The following is a 17725-nucleotide window of genomic DNA, read 5'->3' as shown; positions in this document are numbered from 1 at the left end:
CCTCCTTTGCTGGATAGCAGTTGTGATGGCCAGGACTAAAACTGGTCAAAAAAGCTCAGTGTTGTGCTTTTTAGCCTGACCTCTTTCAGCCTGCAGGGGTGAGACTGCAGAAGAGTGTCCCTTCAGTTTCTCTTGCTTGGCTCTGCCAGGATCTTAACAACATTTTCCCCTCAGAGCTGGATAGATTGCAAAGTCTGGCGTCTTCTGGAAAGCAGTATCAAGACAGCTCCTGATAACTGTTACCAGAATGTGGGTCATTATGGCGGTTGGGGAGTATATGGAGAAAAAGGTTCATCTACCTCCAGGTGATACCCAGTGTGGGGTAGTGGACAGAGATGGATTGGGACTCAGGAGGCCTGGGTTCGAATCCCCACTCAGCCAAGGAAACTCACTGGGGGTGCATAATTGGTAAAACACCTTAAATGTCTCATTGACCCTGAAAGCTCTATTAGGGTCACTGTAAGTCGATTCTGACTTGGCAGCACATACCAACACAGTATGTCTCCTGGACACCTTACACAATCAGGTTATCTTGCATGTGGAAGGCAGGCTTTTATCACAGCAGTATCCCAACTCAACATTGTTCCTTGCTCCTATGTAAATGGTAAAAATTGACACCTATGAGGAAACGGAAGCAGAGGTCCTCAAGGACATCATATGTCTAATCCTTGAGAATCAAAGCATCCTGGCTTTTCCTTCTTGGTCACACTAGAATGTGACAGAAACTGACTTTCCAATGCAGTTTCGTGGCTGTTTTGTACTGTGGTGGGATTTAAGAGGATGAACACCGGAAGATGTTCCGTTACAGGACCAACAGGGGCTTGAGGTGCAGAAACCCACACACATCAGAATGGAAAGCAAGCGAGGGAGCAACTTGTGCCTGTTCAAATCCTGTTGGGCTGTTTTTCTCATCAGTCTTAGCCAGCATCACCTCTGGTGAAGAATCACCTGGATCCTCTGCACCTGGAGGGCCATCCAGGAGCCAGAGACTTAGGATGCAAAGGGTAGTGTTCTCTATTATAGAAACAGTGAAATCCAAACAAGCTGGAAGACAGAGGCCGACAAAGCAATAAAGACAAGAAGGGAGATGGGAAGAAAGCAGAGGTTGAATATTACTTACATTGCAAGAATCAAGGAAACCCAGCAGGGTCAACGGAAGCACCATTAGAGCCAAATAAAGAAGAGTTTGTATTTGATTCTTTTCATTCATAGTCTATTATTATTTGCATATTTCCTACACATTTGCAAGAACTGAAGTAATCTTGTGATCTCAGCTGGGAATATCTCTCTTTGGCGCCAATTTTCCCCCTGCCCAGCTATGTATGAACTAATTCTAAATTATTCAATGAGTTAGAATTGCAGAACAATGGAACTGGAAGGGGCCTGTAAGGCCATCAAGTGCAACCCCCTGCTCAATGCAGGGATCCAAATCGAAGCAGATCTGGCAGATGATTGTCCAATTCTCTCTTAAATGCCTCCAGTGTTGGAGTGCTCACCACCTCCTGAAGTAATTGATTCCATTGTCGTACTGCTCTAGCAATTAAGAATCTGACATTCCTGTTACATATATGAGCTAACAATATCAACAGCATTAACCACTGGACTCATCTTTCCCCATTGTTCTGAAGTTAGGCAAGGTCAACCTGAAAGGAGAAAAATGACAACAAAACTGTAATGTAAATATCCACTTTTACTAGAAGAGGAATTACAATGCAGCCCTTGGAGAAATACAAACAGTATTTGCATATACACACACAAATATAGGGATTTCACAATAAATGCTGGACAGAAAAAAAACAAGGTTTATTCATATAAAATATTAGGCACAATATTTTACTACGAAGAACATACGTTCCCATAACCTTGAGTCAGACAGGTAATAATCAGGATCAGATATTAGTAAAGTTTTGAAAGGGCCCTCAAATTATGTTTATTAATATTTTGTACTTATCAATTCGTTTCAGAGGGATGCTTTCCCCACAATTGTGTTGCTCTGATGTGGCCATTAAGATTTATTATGTATACTATAAAAAATTAACAAATGCATAGAGATTGAGTGCAGTTTCCACAATTTGTATATTATAGATGGGCAGGAGTCACAGAACCACATCAGTCACACACCATCAAGGCTGTGGGTGAAAAAAAGGCCCTATTCTAATCTTTGAAAGGAAGCCATTTCTGCATGAAAGCAAGATGCCCAGGGGACACAGGTCTTGTCTACTGGCCTACCAGTATTTCCTCCAAGCTTTTGTAACCACTAAGAGATTTCTAAAAAAAAAGGATTGCACTTCCTGAACTTCCACAATGAAACATGAACTCTGCAGCCTGCATTAAAAAAAGAGAAATAAATCAGGGGACATATGTGACCAACCATGATTTGCATGCTTGCTCAATTTGTGGTTCATCAAATGCATTTAACCACCATGTATATTTTGACAGGGCATTAGAAAAATACCTGCTTCTCCCTGCCACTTGATAAAAGACACAGAGATTCTCAGACACTTGGGAAATTGTGTGCAGGGACGGGAAATATGGGCGCTTCCAGCTGACAACCCAATAATGTTGGGTTGTCAGCTCCAGCTAGTATAGCCATGCAAGGATGACGGACTGTGAACACAGCCGTCCACCAACATCTGGCAGGCAGCCACTCAGCTCTGAATCACTGGTAGTCACCAAGTCTGATGGCCTGGTTTAACCTCATTTCAAAGAAAGCCTAATTACATCACTTGGACTGAGAATACGGGAGAAGCTGAAAAATTTTCATCAACTCAAAACATTATTTACTTCATGTATCAATGATAATTGCTGTTATTTGCTTTTATTTTCTTCAGGACAAGGAAACAGCTGTTTCTATTACAATCAACTTTATTATGAGCTATCATTCAATTCAATAGGAAAAGACACAGGAAGCTGTATGTTTAGGATGGACAAGGAAAGAGTTGTGGCTTTGCAGACTCTCAAACCACGCAGAGGGACCAACCCCCTGTTTTGTCCCTCCTCACCCTTCTGCCAGAGAGCCTGGAAGAATTTTAGCAGCTGAAATTGCTCCTAGCACGCTAATGATGTGGCAGGATAAACTTCCCTTCATAAATTTCTGCAGATGAAGCTGCTGTGGAGGTACAAAAAAAGCCGCTAGCACATACACACATGCCAGCAATCCTGTATATCAACACTGCCTCAGCATCAATCTAGTGCACGTTTTTACAATTGAGCTCAAATCACTTATTTTAAGGGGTACTGCCAATAAATTAACACTAGAGTAAATGTTTTTAGATTAGCTTACGGTATGGCAACTTTGGTTTAATAACAGCGCTATGTGATTACTACAACAGTAATGAGAGATCTATCTAGTTTCTGATACTAATAAAATGTCAGCTATTATTGTTGTTTAATCATTACATTGTGTCTGATTCTTTGTGACCCCATGGACCAGTGCACACCAGGCCCTCCTGTCTTCCACTGCCTCCCGGTGTTGGGTCAGATTCATGTTGGTAGCTTCAATGGCCAGCTACTATACCACAGACAAATACACCATGCTTTCATCTGAGATGGTAGCTGAAGGATCTAAGATGTCTCATAATTCATTTTTCTCTCAATACTCCCAAAAAGACAAAATAACAGCAGCTCTATAATTATCTGTCACTTCCTTGTTACATAGTCCCTGTGCTGTGGACAAGGAGGCCACAAGAACAGCATCATTATATTTTTTAAAGCATTTTTTTTGTTCAAAAGCTGAACATTGGAGGGGGGTGTTCATGAAATAGAAATCTCTGTTGTAGATCCATTCACTACTATTCGGCAGAATTTTGCAATTGTTATAAATTGCTCCCATTTTAAAAGCACACATTATAAGGTAGAGGGTTGCATTCAATGATAATCTTCCATTGACCAAACATCATTTGGACATGGATCCCCCCCTCTTACCCTGTAGTACGCCCATCTGTTCTTAAGGAATGAGAAGCACTGGGTGAGAGGAATGCTCAGAAAAGGTAACTCACACAATGAATGCACTGGATTTAATTTAGCACTACAAATGACTAAATGCTCCATATGGAAAATGAAGCTAACGTGGTTTTTGGTTGCTCATCCTCCATAGAACCAATTAAGCTACACCTGTGGTAGCGGGATGAGAAGTCACCCAATTATTTGCCAAGATTATTTAAAATAGGTCATGCACGAAATGCATGCTTAACTTTTGATTCCAGCTCTTAATTTATTTTAGAGCAATATAATAAGACAATGAAGTTGTTCCAATCCCAGTGCTAGCTGGGAGCTTCTTCTTTTTTTGAACAGGAAGTTAGGCCTAGGTAGGCCTCAAAGCCTTCTACTTAGGCCTTTCTCCCAGGTGAGCCATATGTAGGTGTCTGTCAGTCAGATATAACTCCAGAATGGAGAATCATGGCATCTGTAATTCAAAATATCCCCAAACCCCATCTCTAATCAAGGGAATAATGCAATCAGACTCAAGCCCTTATCTCCCAGTAAATGCAACAGAACATATTTAAAGAAGTAATTCACTATCCCCACTGAAGCCCATGAGGCACAAAAGTCCTGAACGCTGAGAGTTTTGTACTACTGACCAGAGTTTTTGAACAGACTCCTTAAACCAGCATGTCAAGTATTAACTGAGAGATGTGACTTACGTAATCCTCCACCTTATGAACTGGAGAGTACTGCATATTAAATTAAAAAGGACACTTCTAACATCACAGTATCAAAACACAAGGGCATGCTAGCATCCCTCTGTTCTTTCATTACTGAGACAAACTTTACCCTTAGGACCAGAGCCATCTCGCCTGCCCAGCTGAAGGCAAATGAAAATACTGCAGCAGAAATGAGCTCATGTTCTGGAACTATCTGCCTAACAGACACAAGAGGATCACATGCAGCCCTACCACTAATCATTTTACTCGTACGGGGGAACTTTACACAGCAAATGCATTCATTCCTGTGTATGCAGTGTTTGCATGCCAACACTTCCTGAGTAGCAAGCAAATGTCGCATACATATGGAACTGGGGCTAGGGAAAAACATGCTGGAGCACTATTGACCATACAGAATTATGACCCAGGCAAGGCCTCTGATGCTGATGAAGATGCTCTGTGCCACATCTAAAACAAGTTCACGGTGTGTATCTGGGCATCTTATCACCAGACATGGGAGAGAACGTCTGTGCTTAAATCTTGGACACAACAGAAAATCCTGAAGTGGACTCAGTTGCTTGATTGAGATTCAGATACTGTACTATTATAAATTCATTTGGATTGTGTTCAGCAAATAATAATAATATTACTATTAATAATAATAATGACAATAATAATGCAGTTGTGACCTGCAGCTGAACAAATACAAGACAGGTAGGAAAACTAGTATAACATTGGGAATAAAATCCACCCTGTTTCACTTCCTATATACCGCTGTTACTCAAGTGAAAATATGTTTTCAAAGAACAAGCCACCAACATTCTCCTGTGGAAACACCACACCCATTTTTTTTTTTGTTTCCCTGAAGTGCTAGTGAATGTCCCACAGTACAGAAGGTGGAAGAAGGGGGTGACAGAAATAAAACTGAGGTTAATGATTAAATAGGGCTTAAACTGAAGGGAGGGTACAGAAAAGAGGGAGGGACCTTTGCAGTCCTCCTCCCCACTCCAAAATTAGTGGACATTTAAGGGGGGGGGGGGGGGAAGAAATCTATCAAAGCTGTTTTGCTTGGAAATTCCCACACTCCTCTTGAATTGTTCATTTCCGCCAATAGGCTGGTTAGCCAGAAGACAGCATGGGGAGAAGCATGCTCAGCGTGCTCTCGCTTCTGGGTTTCTCTATCGTGGAGATTCTGTTCAGTTTGCCAACTTCCGTCTGCCAGCTAGGCACCTTCTTTGTGGCCATGTGACGACGCGCGTGTTTTGTCAGGTGATCACTGCGCATGAACCGTCGGTCACAGACCGGGCAAGCAAACTTCTTCTCCCCTGTATGAGTTCTGCGGTGTCGAGAAAGTTCATCAGAGCGGGCAAACTTTTTATCACAGCCTTCCCAGCTACAGGTGAATGGTTTCTCTCCTGGGGAAAGAGATTGAAGGGTGGGAGAAAATGAAGTGAAAAACTGAACGAGACAGCTGGCTACATCAAGGAGACTGCAAAATACGTTAGGAGCAAACCAGAGACCGAGATTGGCTTCTCCTCTAGCTGACTACGTGAACTGAGGGGCAAACTAGGTGAGTCATCAATAATGCAGTAAGGTGGTTATGTGGGTGCTTAGGAGCTTGGAAGGACCCCAAGCTGTATTCAGAGAATCATTAACTCTTTGTTCCGCTGTGCTCCTCAGCTAGACCAGAGTCGTCAGTCTTTACAATCTGCATCTGAAGAAAATTTCCAGTTGACATAAATGTGAATTTTTCCTCCCATGCAGATCAGAGATGCTGACTGGGACCACAGCTGGAAGCAATGGGGTTTAACTATATATAACCTCTTCACTCTCTTGAGAGGTGAGGTCTAAGACATGTAGAAGAGCCAATGGTGAGAACCCTAACACTAAACCATGTGAACGGTATCATCATGCAGAGCTCTATTCGGGCATTACTCAGCCCAGCACAAGGAACACACTTAGAGGAGAGCAGTGCTCACCTCGTTCTGTTGCCATGTTCTTCAGAGTTACAGTGCTACATCTGAAGACAAGATGTTGCTGCTCCATGTGAGCTCTACCTGCAGCTGAAAACCCTAGAAAATCTAGATTCTTGCTCCAAATGTAAGGCCTTCATGCGGATAGGACTGCTCTTCTCTATAGAACTGCTGCTGTGACGAAGAAAAAAAAGGATGACAGGTAGAAAAGGAGCAAGTTGCTCCTCTCTCAGTGTGTTCACAGCACTGGGCGAGTGGCAGAGGTCCTTTTCAGACATTCTGCTTAAGACTGAGAAGTCAGGAGGGGGCCAGCAATTTCAATTGCTTTCTAGATAGTCCAGGTACTGTTTAGATGATGCAATTTGGGAGACCAGAAAAGGATGCAGCTGTGCTCTCTTTGAGTATGTGAAAAACAGTCCTTTCTCCCATTAAATGTTTTCTCCAGTCTCACGTTTTCACCTGCTCAAAACTCAGTTCTCAGATATGTTGCTACACAGCCATTAAAGAGACATGTCGCCTTCATTCTCATTTAAATACAAACCTGTATGAGTACGGAGGTGAGCTTTCAGGTGAGAGCTTTTGAAGTATGTTTTCCTGCAGCCTGGAAAATTGCAAACGTAATTCCTTCTCCGGGAAAAGTCCATTAAAGGGGCACTGCTTTGACCGGAGGCAATGAAAACCGGCGCCGGGGCCAGAGGCAATAACTTTGTATTCCCGACGGACATCATGGTTTGTTGGCCTGGCGGTGCCTGGGAAACTGTAGCCTGTGGAAGAACCAACATAACAGTCCCCTGAGGCACAGAAGGTCCCATCAAAACAGGCTGGGAAACAGGGGCTGTGTGGGGTAAGATGGGTTTGACTGTGGCTGCAGGCTGAGCAGAGGGCTTTAGGAAGGCGGGGACCATACCTCTTTGTCCCTCCAAGGGGATCATTTGGCAGATCACCGGTGGGTTTGAAAGCGGGGTGGGCAGCAGGGAGGGAGTCTTGTGTGGTGTATCATTTTCACAATGTTTCGGAAAGGGATTCTGCTGCGGAGAAAGGCTGGGCCATTCGTGTCCTTTACTGGAAAGTCTAGAAGGACCTAAGTTGGGCAAATAAGACTCGTGGGCTGGGGAAGTAACACGAGAGAAGTTGTCTGCAATGTTCTGAGAAATTCTGGAATGTTGCTCTTCTTGCACTTCACGCCCCGCTGCAGGACTACCGCTGCTTCTGCTGCCCGAGACCGTTTCTGCTTTCACTTGCGCGCCAGGAATGCAGGAGGAACCAGAACTGTCGCCTGTGTGACGGATCACACTCGTTGCCATGGCTCTGCAAAGCGGAGGAACTGGCTGCTCAGCTTTGGCTGGCTTCTGGCTAGACTGTCTCTCCATGTTCAGGACAGATGGCTGGGCTGCAGCAGCAAGAGGACAACCTGGAGGCGCGACAATGCAGGCAGACATGTTTGCCTTGATTGTCTGAGATTTTGAGCAACTGGCTTGTTGTGACGAGAGCAGTGATGCAGAGGAAGGCTCGACAAAATCAGGACTGTACGGTGGCGTCATACACTACAATTTTTAAAAACAGAAAAATCGTATTAGGATACCAGCATCAAAAAACTACCACTTTAGGTATGATAATTTCCTAGCACTGATGCTTACGATCCTGAAAGTCATGCTCTCTCTTTTGGACCCTTAAAACATAGCTATTTTGAAAACAGACACTTGCATCAATTTAATTATCTGTTTAAAAGCACCTTTTTCTGAATGATCATTAATAAACGTACTGCTGCATGGCAAGATTCATATTTTAGACTAGAACTGTAATCCCGAGTGAAGTTAAAGAACATGAGGGGCAAACTGGCAGCCTTAAATAGACTTGGTTGCTTAGATTACACCCAATATCAGAAGACAAAAGGAAAGCCGCAGAGTTTCAATGCAGTTCTGATGAAATGGGGTAATCATTTCAGAAACACCTGCAATATCCACTGAATCTAATCAGGCTTTCCTACCTTCCAGTTCTAGGCTAACATTGTTTCTGCCTGACACTTAATGAATGGGAAATCATGTGGTGCTATAAAACAAATAATTCTGGGGCTTATTATCTAAACATAAAACAGTTACACTGGAAACAGATGTCTGGCCAATAACAGAAAAAGCATGTCACTTGTAAAGAATTGCTACTTACTGCAACTACTACTACTACTCTCTCAAGCCAAATAAATGGTATAGTATTAGCAGATTCTCTGCGTACGTTTTATGTATTTTCTCTTTAAAATATCCAGCAAGTATCCCATTCAGTCTTTATACACACAGAACTCAAATTGTAGTGATCAGACGAGGTCATGTGCTTGGTTTTGTATGGCTGGTGCTCTGTCGCAAAACCTTCTGCAGCTACAACTCCATGCACATGTAAACCCTCAACAGGATACTGGCCATTATATTTACTCCATGCACGTTAATCTTCTCCCACCATGTTTTTCCCCCTTACCAGAGTTGATAAAAAGTTATAGTCCTTGGACAACTCCGATGTGGGTTCCGTGTGCATTGCAAAATCTCCTGAATCCGAAACAGGAGTAAGAGGTCTTATTTTTAAAAGGTCACCCTTCTGTGATCTTTGACCCCAGGAGCTCATGCAGACAAGCACCTCCACTGCTTCTATGTCATTCTGCTCCAAGGTGCTGCAAGAAGACCTTTCACTGTCATGCCGCTGTCGTTCCCGTATGGATTCATAGATGTCCACAATGTCAACCTACAAATAAATAAGTCATGTGTTTACCAAGCATAAACAACGGCTGACGCACACCTGTTGTCTGCTTAAAAGTTATTTTCTATCTTTCAGGGGTACGGAATCTGTTGCCTTCTAGACGATGATGGACTACAACTCCCACAATCCCCAGTCATTAGCCATGCTAGTCGGGGCTACTGGGACTTGAGTCTTGCACCAGACAGGCCAAATGTTCCCTAGTCCTGATATATATTTCCATGTTCCAATCTTGCTAATGAAGTCTGCACACATAATCTGGGGAAGAGACCATAAAACAGGAGTGAAGCATATGATCCCTTGCACCTCGTTAAAAGGCTCTCGGACAGCACTGATGGGTAGGACCTCTGGACAGCTCCTGCCAACCAGAGTACAGAGTGCTCAGTCAGACGAACCAGCTATTTCAGTAGCTCCCAACCTTAGGTTTTCAGACGTTCTTGGACTACAACTCCCAGAAATCCTAGCCGGCACAGCTAGTGGTGAAGGCTTCTGGGAGTTTTACTCCAAGAACCCAAAGTTGGGAATCACTGAACTACTGTATTTGATTCAGTGTAAGTCTGCTTCTTCCATTCATAAGGAGACCTGCATGCATGGCCAAAAGTCAAGTAACTCAGATGTGCATATAGTCACATTTCCTGCATTGTTCTTGTTTAAGTGTGCTGACCTTTGTACACCTTCCGGTACACCTAACTATACAGTAATGTATTGTTCTTTCATCTACACTTTTGTTAAGAAAACATAAATACTGACAACACAAGATATAATTGGAAACTTAAGCCACTGAGACCAATGGGAATTCAGCAAACCTCGCTGTACTGCATTCACACTACAGCATCTGTAGCGGGGAAAGGAACCCATTCCAGCCTAGGGATGGAATGCCAAATTGGGAAGGGTCTTGAGAGCTGCAGTCCATCAGTTGGCTGAGTTAAGGGTATAGGATGGGGATAAAGCAAAGTGGGCCGGGCTGGGTATCTACTCAGGAACAATCCCTGGTACAACCATTGGCAGGTCTCCAAAGCAAAGTTCAACGTTATATGTGCCTACTTAGGAGTATGCTCCAGCATACTTGCTTCCAAATCTGTAAAGTACAACTCAGTTCTATATAAGATATTTAAACTTTAAATGCTTTTACATACCCTCTTGGGATACCCAGCATGGTGTCGTGGATAGAGTGATGGATGAGGATTCAGGAAGCCTTAGGTTCAAATCCCCGCTGAGCCATGGAAACTCAATGGGAGAACAGACCTGGTAATGCCACTCCTTAAATATTTCACTTATCTTGAAAGCCTTATTAAAGTCACTATGAGTTGGTTCCAATTTGATGGCACATAACAACAAATACGCTCTTTGCTTCTACCACTCACAGGAGGTAACATTAATAGAAGCTTGTTGACTATATGGGTACCTTTCTCATTCCTCCCGCCCCCTTTTCAGCTGCAAACTACCTTATATATAAAAGATTCTATCCTTGGTCTTTTTTAAAAAAATTTTATATATGGTCTTTTTTTGTATATATACAAAATTTAAATATATACACTATACAAAAACAGAAATAACTATCCCATTCCTCCAAACTCTCATATGCCTTAAGAGCATTAAATGGTAGTACCCAATTAAGTTAGCACTCTATAAATCTGCATGGGAAGCTGTGGGAATGGCTGAAAGAATCTGTATGATTCTTCCAACACTGAATGGAAGGGAGCCAAGTTTTTTAAAAAATTAATCAGTACAGTAAGTTTTTTCCATCAATGCTAATTTCCACATCTTATGTTCTCAAGGGCTTATTGAGATTTCTATAGTATCTTTCCAAGCCTGAGCAGTTGTTTGTTTAGCTGCTGAATACAGAAAGGTGATTAGTCCCCAAGATAATAATCGTTCGTGATGTTATCTTTGCAGTTATACTAAATACTTTATACTAAATGTCCGAAAATTATCCTCCATTGATAACAATTGCTATACAGTACTTCTCTCCTTGTATACAACATCATCACTATTTTTGGCCAGTGCAAGCAAAATATGTTGGTCAAAAGCAACTCCCTCCAGCAAACAACTGTTGTGAAAATTCCTCTCAACCTGACTCCACTCTAAGACAACGACATCAACAGAGGATGGAGTGCTCCTACCCGAAACTCTCACAACAGTGGATCAGAAGCCCAGATTCAGAAGGAAAATGGAGCCCAATGATTGAGTAATAAGCTGCACAATGCTTAGAGAGATAATTCTCAGGCTTTATTAGATGTCCACAAATGCTCTGCACATGTGCACGTGCACACACACACACACGCACGCACACGCACAGAGTACAAATGTTCAGTGAATAGCACAGGCTTTTGTTCAACACCCTGTTGTATACAAGTGAATCCAGTTGTACACAATTAGGCTTGGACATACACAAGTTGTCAGAAACATCACCAATCATAGAACCTGCATTTATACATGCAGGCCTTGGGTGGGCTCCAAATAGTTGCTTGTTTCATAGTTAAACAAAGCTTTTAAAAAAAGTCATTGCTCCTGCAATTAAACCAGTATCAAATTTGCACACAGTCTGCTTGGCATCACCTCTTTGAAAACATTTAAATGGAAATAAAACTTTGGAGAGAAAGAGGAATTTTTTAAAAAGCTGTCTTGAAACACAGCCAACTAATCACAGGGTTTCTTGTTACCTTTTATTATTTAATCTATAGGGGTGATCAAAAGCTGTGTGTAATCATTGCAGTGTAAAAGCAGAAGATACAAGCATGATTAAGGAACAGAAAAACTAAGAAAGGTTTCTACATTTGCTTGCAACTCATGAAAACTATGTCTTTGAGTCTGAAATAAAGCCCATGTTAAACAAGGCAGTACAGCTGTCAAGAAGAAATGATGGGAAATGCAGTCCAACAATATCTCTAAGGCCACACAGCCCCATCTTCCTTCTGTCTATCTGTCTGTCTCTCTTTGTTTGTCTAGAGGGGGATGGAGGTGTTCAGGAGAACAGATTCAAAGGCCATGCAACTGAGGAAGAAAAACATTCCAGGAAAACTTTAGATTGGCTTGGAACTCCTGAACACCATGAAATCTGCAATAAAGGGGGGGGGGGGGAGAGGCAGAGAGAGAAACAGAATGAGAGAGAGAGAGAGAGACTGACTTCCTGCTAAGCACGCAGTGGAACTCAGCCTGGCGGCATGTCCTTAAATCACCTCTTTTCTCCCAGACGCTGCAGAAGCAAGCAAGCAAGCCGGATGAGCTGGCACGCAGCACTGGAAGCAGCCCTGCCAACCCACCCTCACACAGAGCGGACTGGAAATTTCTCACCAGGCACTGGACTGGGGTGGCATGCACATTATCAGATCTGGGGGTGGGGTGGTTGGCTTTTGCTCTGTGACTCACCACGTCCTCCCCTTCCTCCCCCCCCCCAGTATGCACTCTCCAGCTTTGTTATTTGGCGGGGGGGGCGTGTGTGAGGAGCTGAGATGCAGATAAGGCAAAATTACGAAATCGGTGTCAATTGGACTGAAGGAGGTAAAGCGCCACCTTCTCAAGGGGAGGGAGGGGGGTTTGTTCTTCCCCCTCACAGGATCCAGAGCAACCACCCACTCCAAATATAGCTCGGGGTGGGGTAGGGACAGAGCGGGTGGGTGGGGGTGGGTGGGAGAGGAGGCGGGCGACGTCATGCATCAAAATAGCCATGTGAACAAGGGCGGCGTGGGTGGGTGGGTGGTTGGGGGTTTGTTCGTCTCTGGCTGAGCCCAGCCACCCACCCACCGACCGCTGGGAGGAAGCCCTGCGAGGCGTGTCCACACTGCTCTGGCGGGCCTGGCTGGGAATGCCAAAGAGGGCAGGAGGAGGATCGGGCAGCCTTTCCACAACAAAGCTCCCAAAACGACAAAGTTGACCCAGGGCAGACACCCAGGGAGGGGCCCGATTCCTCCGCAACCGATGGGGCGAGGCGGACTCTCCCTGGCACTTTTGCAGTCCATCTCTTGGGCGTGATTTCGTGCCAAGGCGGCAACTGGTGGATCCTGAAGATTCCTCACCCTGGAGCGCTTTCCACTGCTTGCGTCAGGAATGACTGGGTGACTTACTCACCAAGTAAAGCCTCCCCACCCGGAGCACACCAACCCACTGCTCTGGGCCCACAAGATGGGCAAGTCGGTCCCACTGCACTCCCGGGGACGGGGGGGGGGCTTCCCCCAAAGTCTCCTGCCGGGTCCTGGGCTGCCAGATCCCCAGAAGGGCCACCTGGCAGGGAGGCGATCCCCAGCCCTCCCCCCCCCGGGGGGCGCAGGTGGAAGGGGGGAGGAGGCTGTTAGGGTTAGTGACCAGACCCAGCGGGGAGGGTCCTCAAGGCCTCCAGGTGAGGGAGGGGGGCCAGCCACCCACACGCGGCCTCGAGGGCCGGGGGGGGGGGGAAGGGTGCAAAGCGGGCGGCTCGGCTGGACTGGGCTGCGAGTGGGTGCGCGGGTGGGTGAGCTGCGCTGCCCCCGCCACGCAAGAGGGCGAGCAAAGAGGCACGGATCGCGCCCATCGCCTTGGCACCTGGGCAACTTCCCGAAGAAGGGAAGAAAGGAAGCCTATAAAGCAGCCGAGGTTCATCTCAAACCCCCCCCCCTTTTTTGCTCTTTTTAAATTTGCCCCCCCACAGTGGTTCTCCCTCCTTCCCTCCCTCCCTTCTCCCCCTCCCCCCCCCGCGTGCTGCACCTCGGCACATCTGGCGCCTTGGGAAGTGATGGGGAATCACAGAGCAGAATGAATTGCAAGCGAGGAGGAAGGAGGGAGCCAGGATCCAGTCCCGCCGCAGGAGATGACAGGCGCCGGGATCGCTGCTCGGCGCTTCCCGGCGCCCGGGCGGCCAGCCTCCCCGGGCAGCCGGCGGAAGGGGGGGGGACTCACCGTAGGGGCATCTCCCATCTCCTGGGCGCCAGGCGAGCTGGGCATGGTGGTGGAAGCTCCCGCAGGCAGCCGCGATGTGACAAAGCCAGCCCGAGCGATCCCCAGCGCCGCCTCCTGCCCCCCCTCCCTCCTCCTCCTCCTTCCAGGGAGGCGAGCAGCCCAAATACCGAGGGAAACACACCAAAACACTCCATCCAGCAAAAGCAGCTGGAAGGGGAGGAAGAGAGCCGGGAGGAGGAGGAGGAGGCGGAGAGAGAGCGAAAGAGGAAAACGGGGAGAGGGGGGGAAGCGCCTCGCCAATCACAGCGCGAGCTGCCCCTTCGCCGGCCAATGAGCTCCCTCGGGCGGCGTGATGGCCTCGTGCAGCTAGGCTGCGAGCAGGAAAGGCCCCTCGTGGGCACGTTCCGTGGCGGCGGCGGCGGCCGCTGACGAACCGCCCTCTGGAAACTAGGGGAAAGGTCGGCGCGAGGAGAGAGCGCAAGGCGGAGCCAGGCTGGGCCCGGGGGAGGCCAAGGAAGGGCGGGGTAGCTGCCTGCCTGTCAATCAGTGACTCCGCGAGCAGTGGCGGCCAGACAGGGAATGCCCAGACGGGGAGAGGGGGAGAAGAAGAGGGGGTGTTGGAAGGAGGCGTGGCCAGAAGGAGATGGCTCGCTCGGGATTGGGCGGCCGGGGTGTGACATCACCGCCCCCGCCCCAGCAACAACAACGCGGGCTCTTCTGCGGGGGGGGGGGGGCGCCCGGCGGCGCGCGCCTCGAGGCCGAGCGGAGTCGTGTCGTGCATGAGGCGGTGGTGTGTCCTTTCGCGTCTTTGCTCCACACGCGATTGCCCCATTTTGGGTGGCGGCCACAGAGGGGCCTGCGAGGGGTGTGCCTCCTTCCAGGAAGTTGCGGCAGGCTTCGCCCCAGCCTGCCTTCGCCAGTGTACGAGCAAAACAAAAAGTGAACGGCCCCCCTCTCCTTCCCTCTTTATGAGGAAAAGAGAAGGAGGAGAAAACAAAAGTGGCCCCCACACCGCCTCCTCCAGTTCACAAGGGACGAGGGTGCAAGGCCGTCGTAATGGCGCACCCCTCTTCCAGGGGACCTGCGTGCCTCCCAAACTGTTGCTCAAGGGACCTTCAGAGAGGGATTTAAGTGGGTTGGTTTTTCAGTCCCGATTTCGCTTCTGTTTCGGTGCGCGTAATGGTTGGCCATCTCATGATCCTAAGAAGAAATCCTCTCAGCTTGTTGCAGAATGGCAACAGTTCTGCAAGCTCCTCAGTCCTGTGTTCCTGCACTGTCAGGATTTTTTGTTTCCAGGACCCTCAGTAGGATATTGGCCTCAGTGTAAAAGAAAGGTGTCAAAATACAGATTTTCAGTTCTCCACGCTTCCCGCTTTGTAGAACATGTCCCTACTTCTGTGGATCTGTCCATTTCCTTAACGAACCACATAGGCAGCTTCTGCTTTGCCTTAGAGTAGAAAAATAACTGACTAAAATGTAATAAAGGCTAATTCGCAGTCTAGTGGTTGGATGAGATTGAGTCTTCAGTGAGGTGCCATTCTTGTGGAAAAATACCTTCCTCCGATAATGGATCCTGCCCCAAATAGCTGATCCTTGTGTGCTCATTCCAGTAGTGCGAAACACACACACACAAAAAATAGCCATGTGATCTACAAACATTCATAATCACTTTATATATACTGAGATATAGGTACAGTATGTAAGTATGTTTGAAGCAATGGTAAGCAGAAAGGTAAACAGAACATATTTGCAGTAAGATACTACCGCTTAGATAGTGAAAGCTAACAAGTCAAAGTTGAGTACTTACAACATCTCATATCCAGAACATGAGTATGAAAGAATAAATATCTTTTCTGTCTTTGCCAAGAACAGAGCTCAGCTGGCACAACTATGTCTGTAGAAACATTTCTTTATACTAACTTGGAGCTGCCAGTGCCATGTAGTACTCTGTTTATATTAATCTGGATTACAAATTTACAAATTCTGTGAAATAATCCAAATGGTAAAGTCCCAAATAAATCTCCTTTTGGATGAAAGAGTAGAAAACTCATGCATGGAAACATAAAGATGATTCACAAGATCAAATAGACTAAACTATGTTTAAAAACTCGTGTATCTTTCTCTTTTTTTCCTTTTCGTTTAAACCCATAGGTAAAATAATTTGCACTGAATTTTCTCTTCTGCATCTACAACTTTAACATCATAGCATAGTCCAAAACCCACAGCTTTAAAAACACCCCCATCTATCTTAGTTGTTATGCTATATGATACTTCAAGGGTAGCCCACGTGTGAGAACATATGCCTGCACATAATAAAACAATTAGAATTGTAGGTTAAAATCATTTGATCTGTTGTGTGGATTATTCTCTCCTGTAACCCAAATTTCTTTGTTTCTGTAGCAGCTTTTAAAATCTGAGGAAAACTCTGTAATATAAAACACATAGTGTAGTAGCACCCCTTTTGGCCTCACTTTGAGCTTCATTAATATTTGGCTGCTTCCAATTCGGACTTTGTTTCATATACATATTTACTTGTTTTCAGTTGTTGATCAACTGCTTATGATAGGTATTTGTTATTACACAGTGGTATTTCTCAGTACCTTCCTTATATTTCATTTTGGGAGGTAAACATTACCAGTCATTGTCCAAGTCCTGCATTTGCGTCGAAATCATATCACTCAGATTCTCTCTACATAAGCAGAGTAAGGTGAGCTAGATGCGGAATGCTTGCCCCTTTCCACCCAGTAGCTTCATCAGGCTCCAAGGTGGTAGGGTGATGTAAACCAGATGGAAAAGGTTGAGCCCACTGATGTTAAGGCTACTACCAGCACCTGTGACAATGCTGGCTTTTTTTTTGCTTTGTTTTGTATATTGTATGACAGTTTCAATAATGTTGTAAACCACTGGATATCCATGAGAATAAAACTAGATTTTAAACTATATTTGTAATAATAAATGTGCAGGTATCTGTGTACCAATGTGGCAAGCTCTGGAGAATCCTAGGACAATTTTCTGAACTCAAAACTCACTGCACTCCACAGTAGCGCTGTAATTGGGTAGAAGTGACAAAAATCAAAACTAGACTGTGCCTCCATGACAAGGGTTGGGTTCCATGAGCCATAAGATCCCTTCCAGCTCTGCAGTTCTAAGATTATTCTAAGCCTATTTCTGGATTCATGAAAACTCCTGGATGGGTGAGCAAAGGACAGAGAAACTGCACTGTTGCCACTCCAAAGGTTTTTAGGAGCAGGCATTTGCTGGGAATGTTGTTTTCTGTCGGGAGCACTGGGAGGGCTCTGGGAGGGAAATTTTGAATCTGAGAAGCCACTGCAGGAAAGCGACGGGGCTTTCTACTTGGGTTTTCATCTCTGTCCCCTTATTCTAAATCAGCCCAGCAAGCCTTCGGTCCCAAACACAGGATGAGCTCCAAATAAAGGGGTCAGAGGTCACACCCAATATGTCACTGTTGGAAGAGTCCCCTGGTGCCAAGTGGCAGTC

At 45.8% G+C, this 17725-nt stretch overlaps 1 protein-coding gene across 2 annotated transcripts; it reads right to left on the bottom strand.

Annotated features, from left to right (window-relative positions):
* Positions 1-1670: 1670 nt before the first annotated feature.
* On the bottom strand, positions 1671-14624 carry KLF11 (KLF transcription factor 11). Of its 2 annotated transcripts, none has more exons than XM_073001504.2 (4): positions 14228-14624; positions 9083-9343; positions 7158-8160; positions 1671-6058 (listed from the first exon to the last, which is right to left on the bottom strand). In XM_073001504.2, the coding sequence occupies exons 1-4, from the start codon at positions 14270-14272 to the stop codon at positions 5763-5765; spliced, it is 1605 nt and encodes a 534-aa protein (XP_072857605.2). In that variant the 5' UTR covers positions 14273-14624; the 3' UTR covers positions 1671-5762. The 2 variants fall into 2 exon arrangements, with proteins under 2 accessions (XP_072857605.2, XP_072857610.2); XM_073001509.2 differs by lacking the exon at positions 14228-14624 and adding an exon at positions 10492-13464.
* Positions 14625-17725: the final 3101 nt, after the last annotated feature.

The sequence above is a fragment of the Pogona vitticeps genome, chromosome 1, assembly GCF_051106095.1.
Source record: "Pogona vitticeps strain Pit_001003342236 chromosome 1, PviZW2.1, whole genome shotgun sequence".
Taxonomy (NCBI): domain Eukaryota; kingdom Metazoa; phylum Chordata; class Lepidosauria; order Squamata; family Agamidae; genus Pogona; species Pogona vitticeps.
Note: the sequence above shows the minus strand (reverse complement) of the source record. Positions and strands in the feature narration are given on the sequence as shown.

Bases quoted from the DNA above. Each gene is read 5' to 3' on its own strand.
- KLF11 (XM_073001504.2), bottom strand. From the start codon at position 14,272: ATGCCCAGCTCGCCTGGCGCCCAGGAGATGGGAGATGCCCCTACG. The intron at 9,344-14,227 runs GTGAGTCCCCCC...ATTTATTTGTAG, and splicing joins AGATGGGAGATGCCCCTACG to GTTGACATTGTGGACATCTA. The intron at 8,161-9,082 runs GTAAGGGGGAAA...TAAAAATTGTAG, and splicing joins ATAACTTTTTATCAACTCTG to TGTATGACGCCACCGTACAG.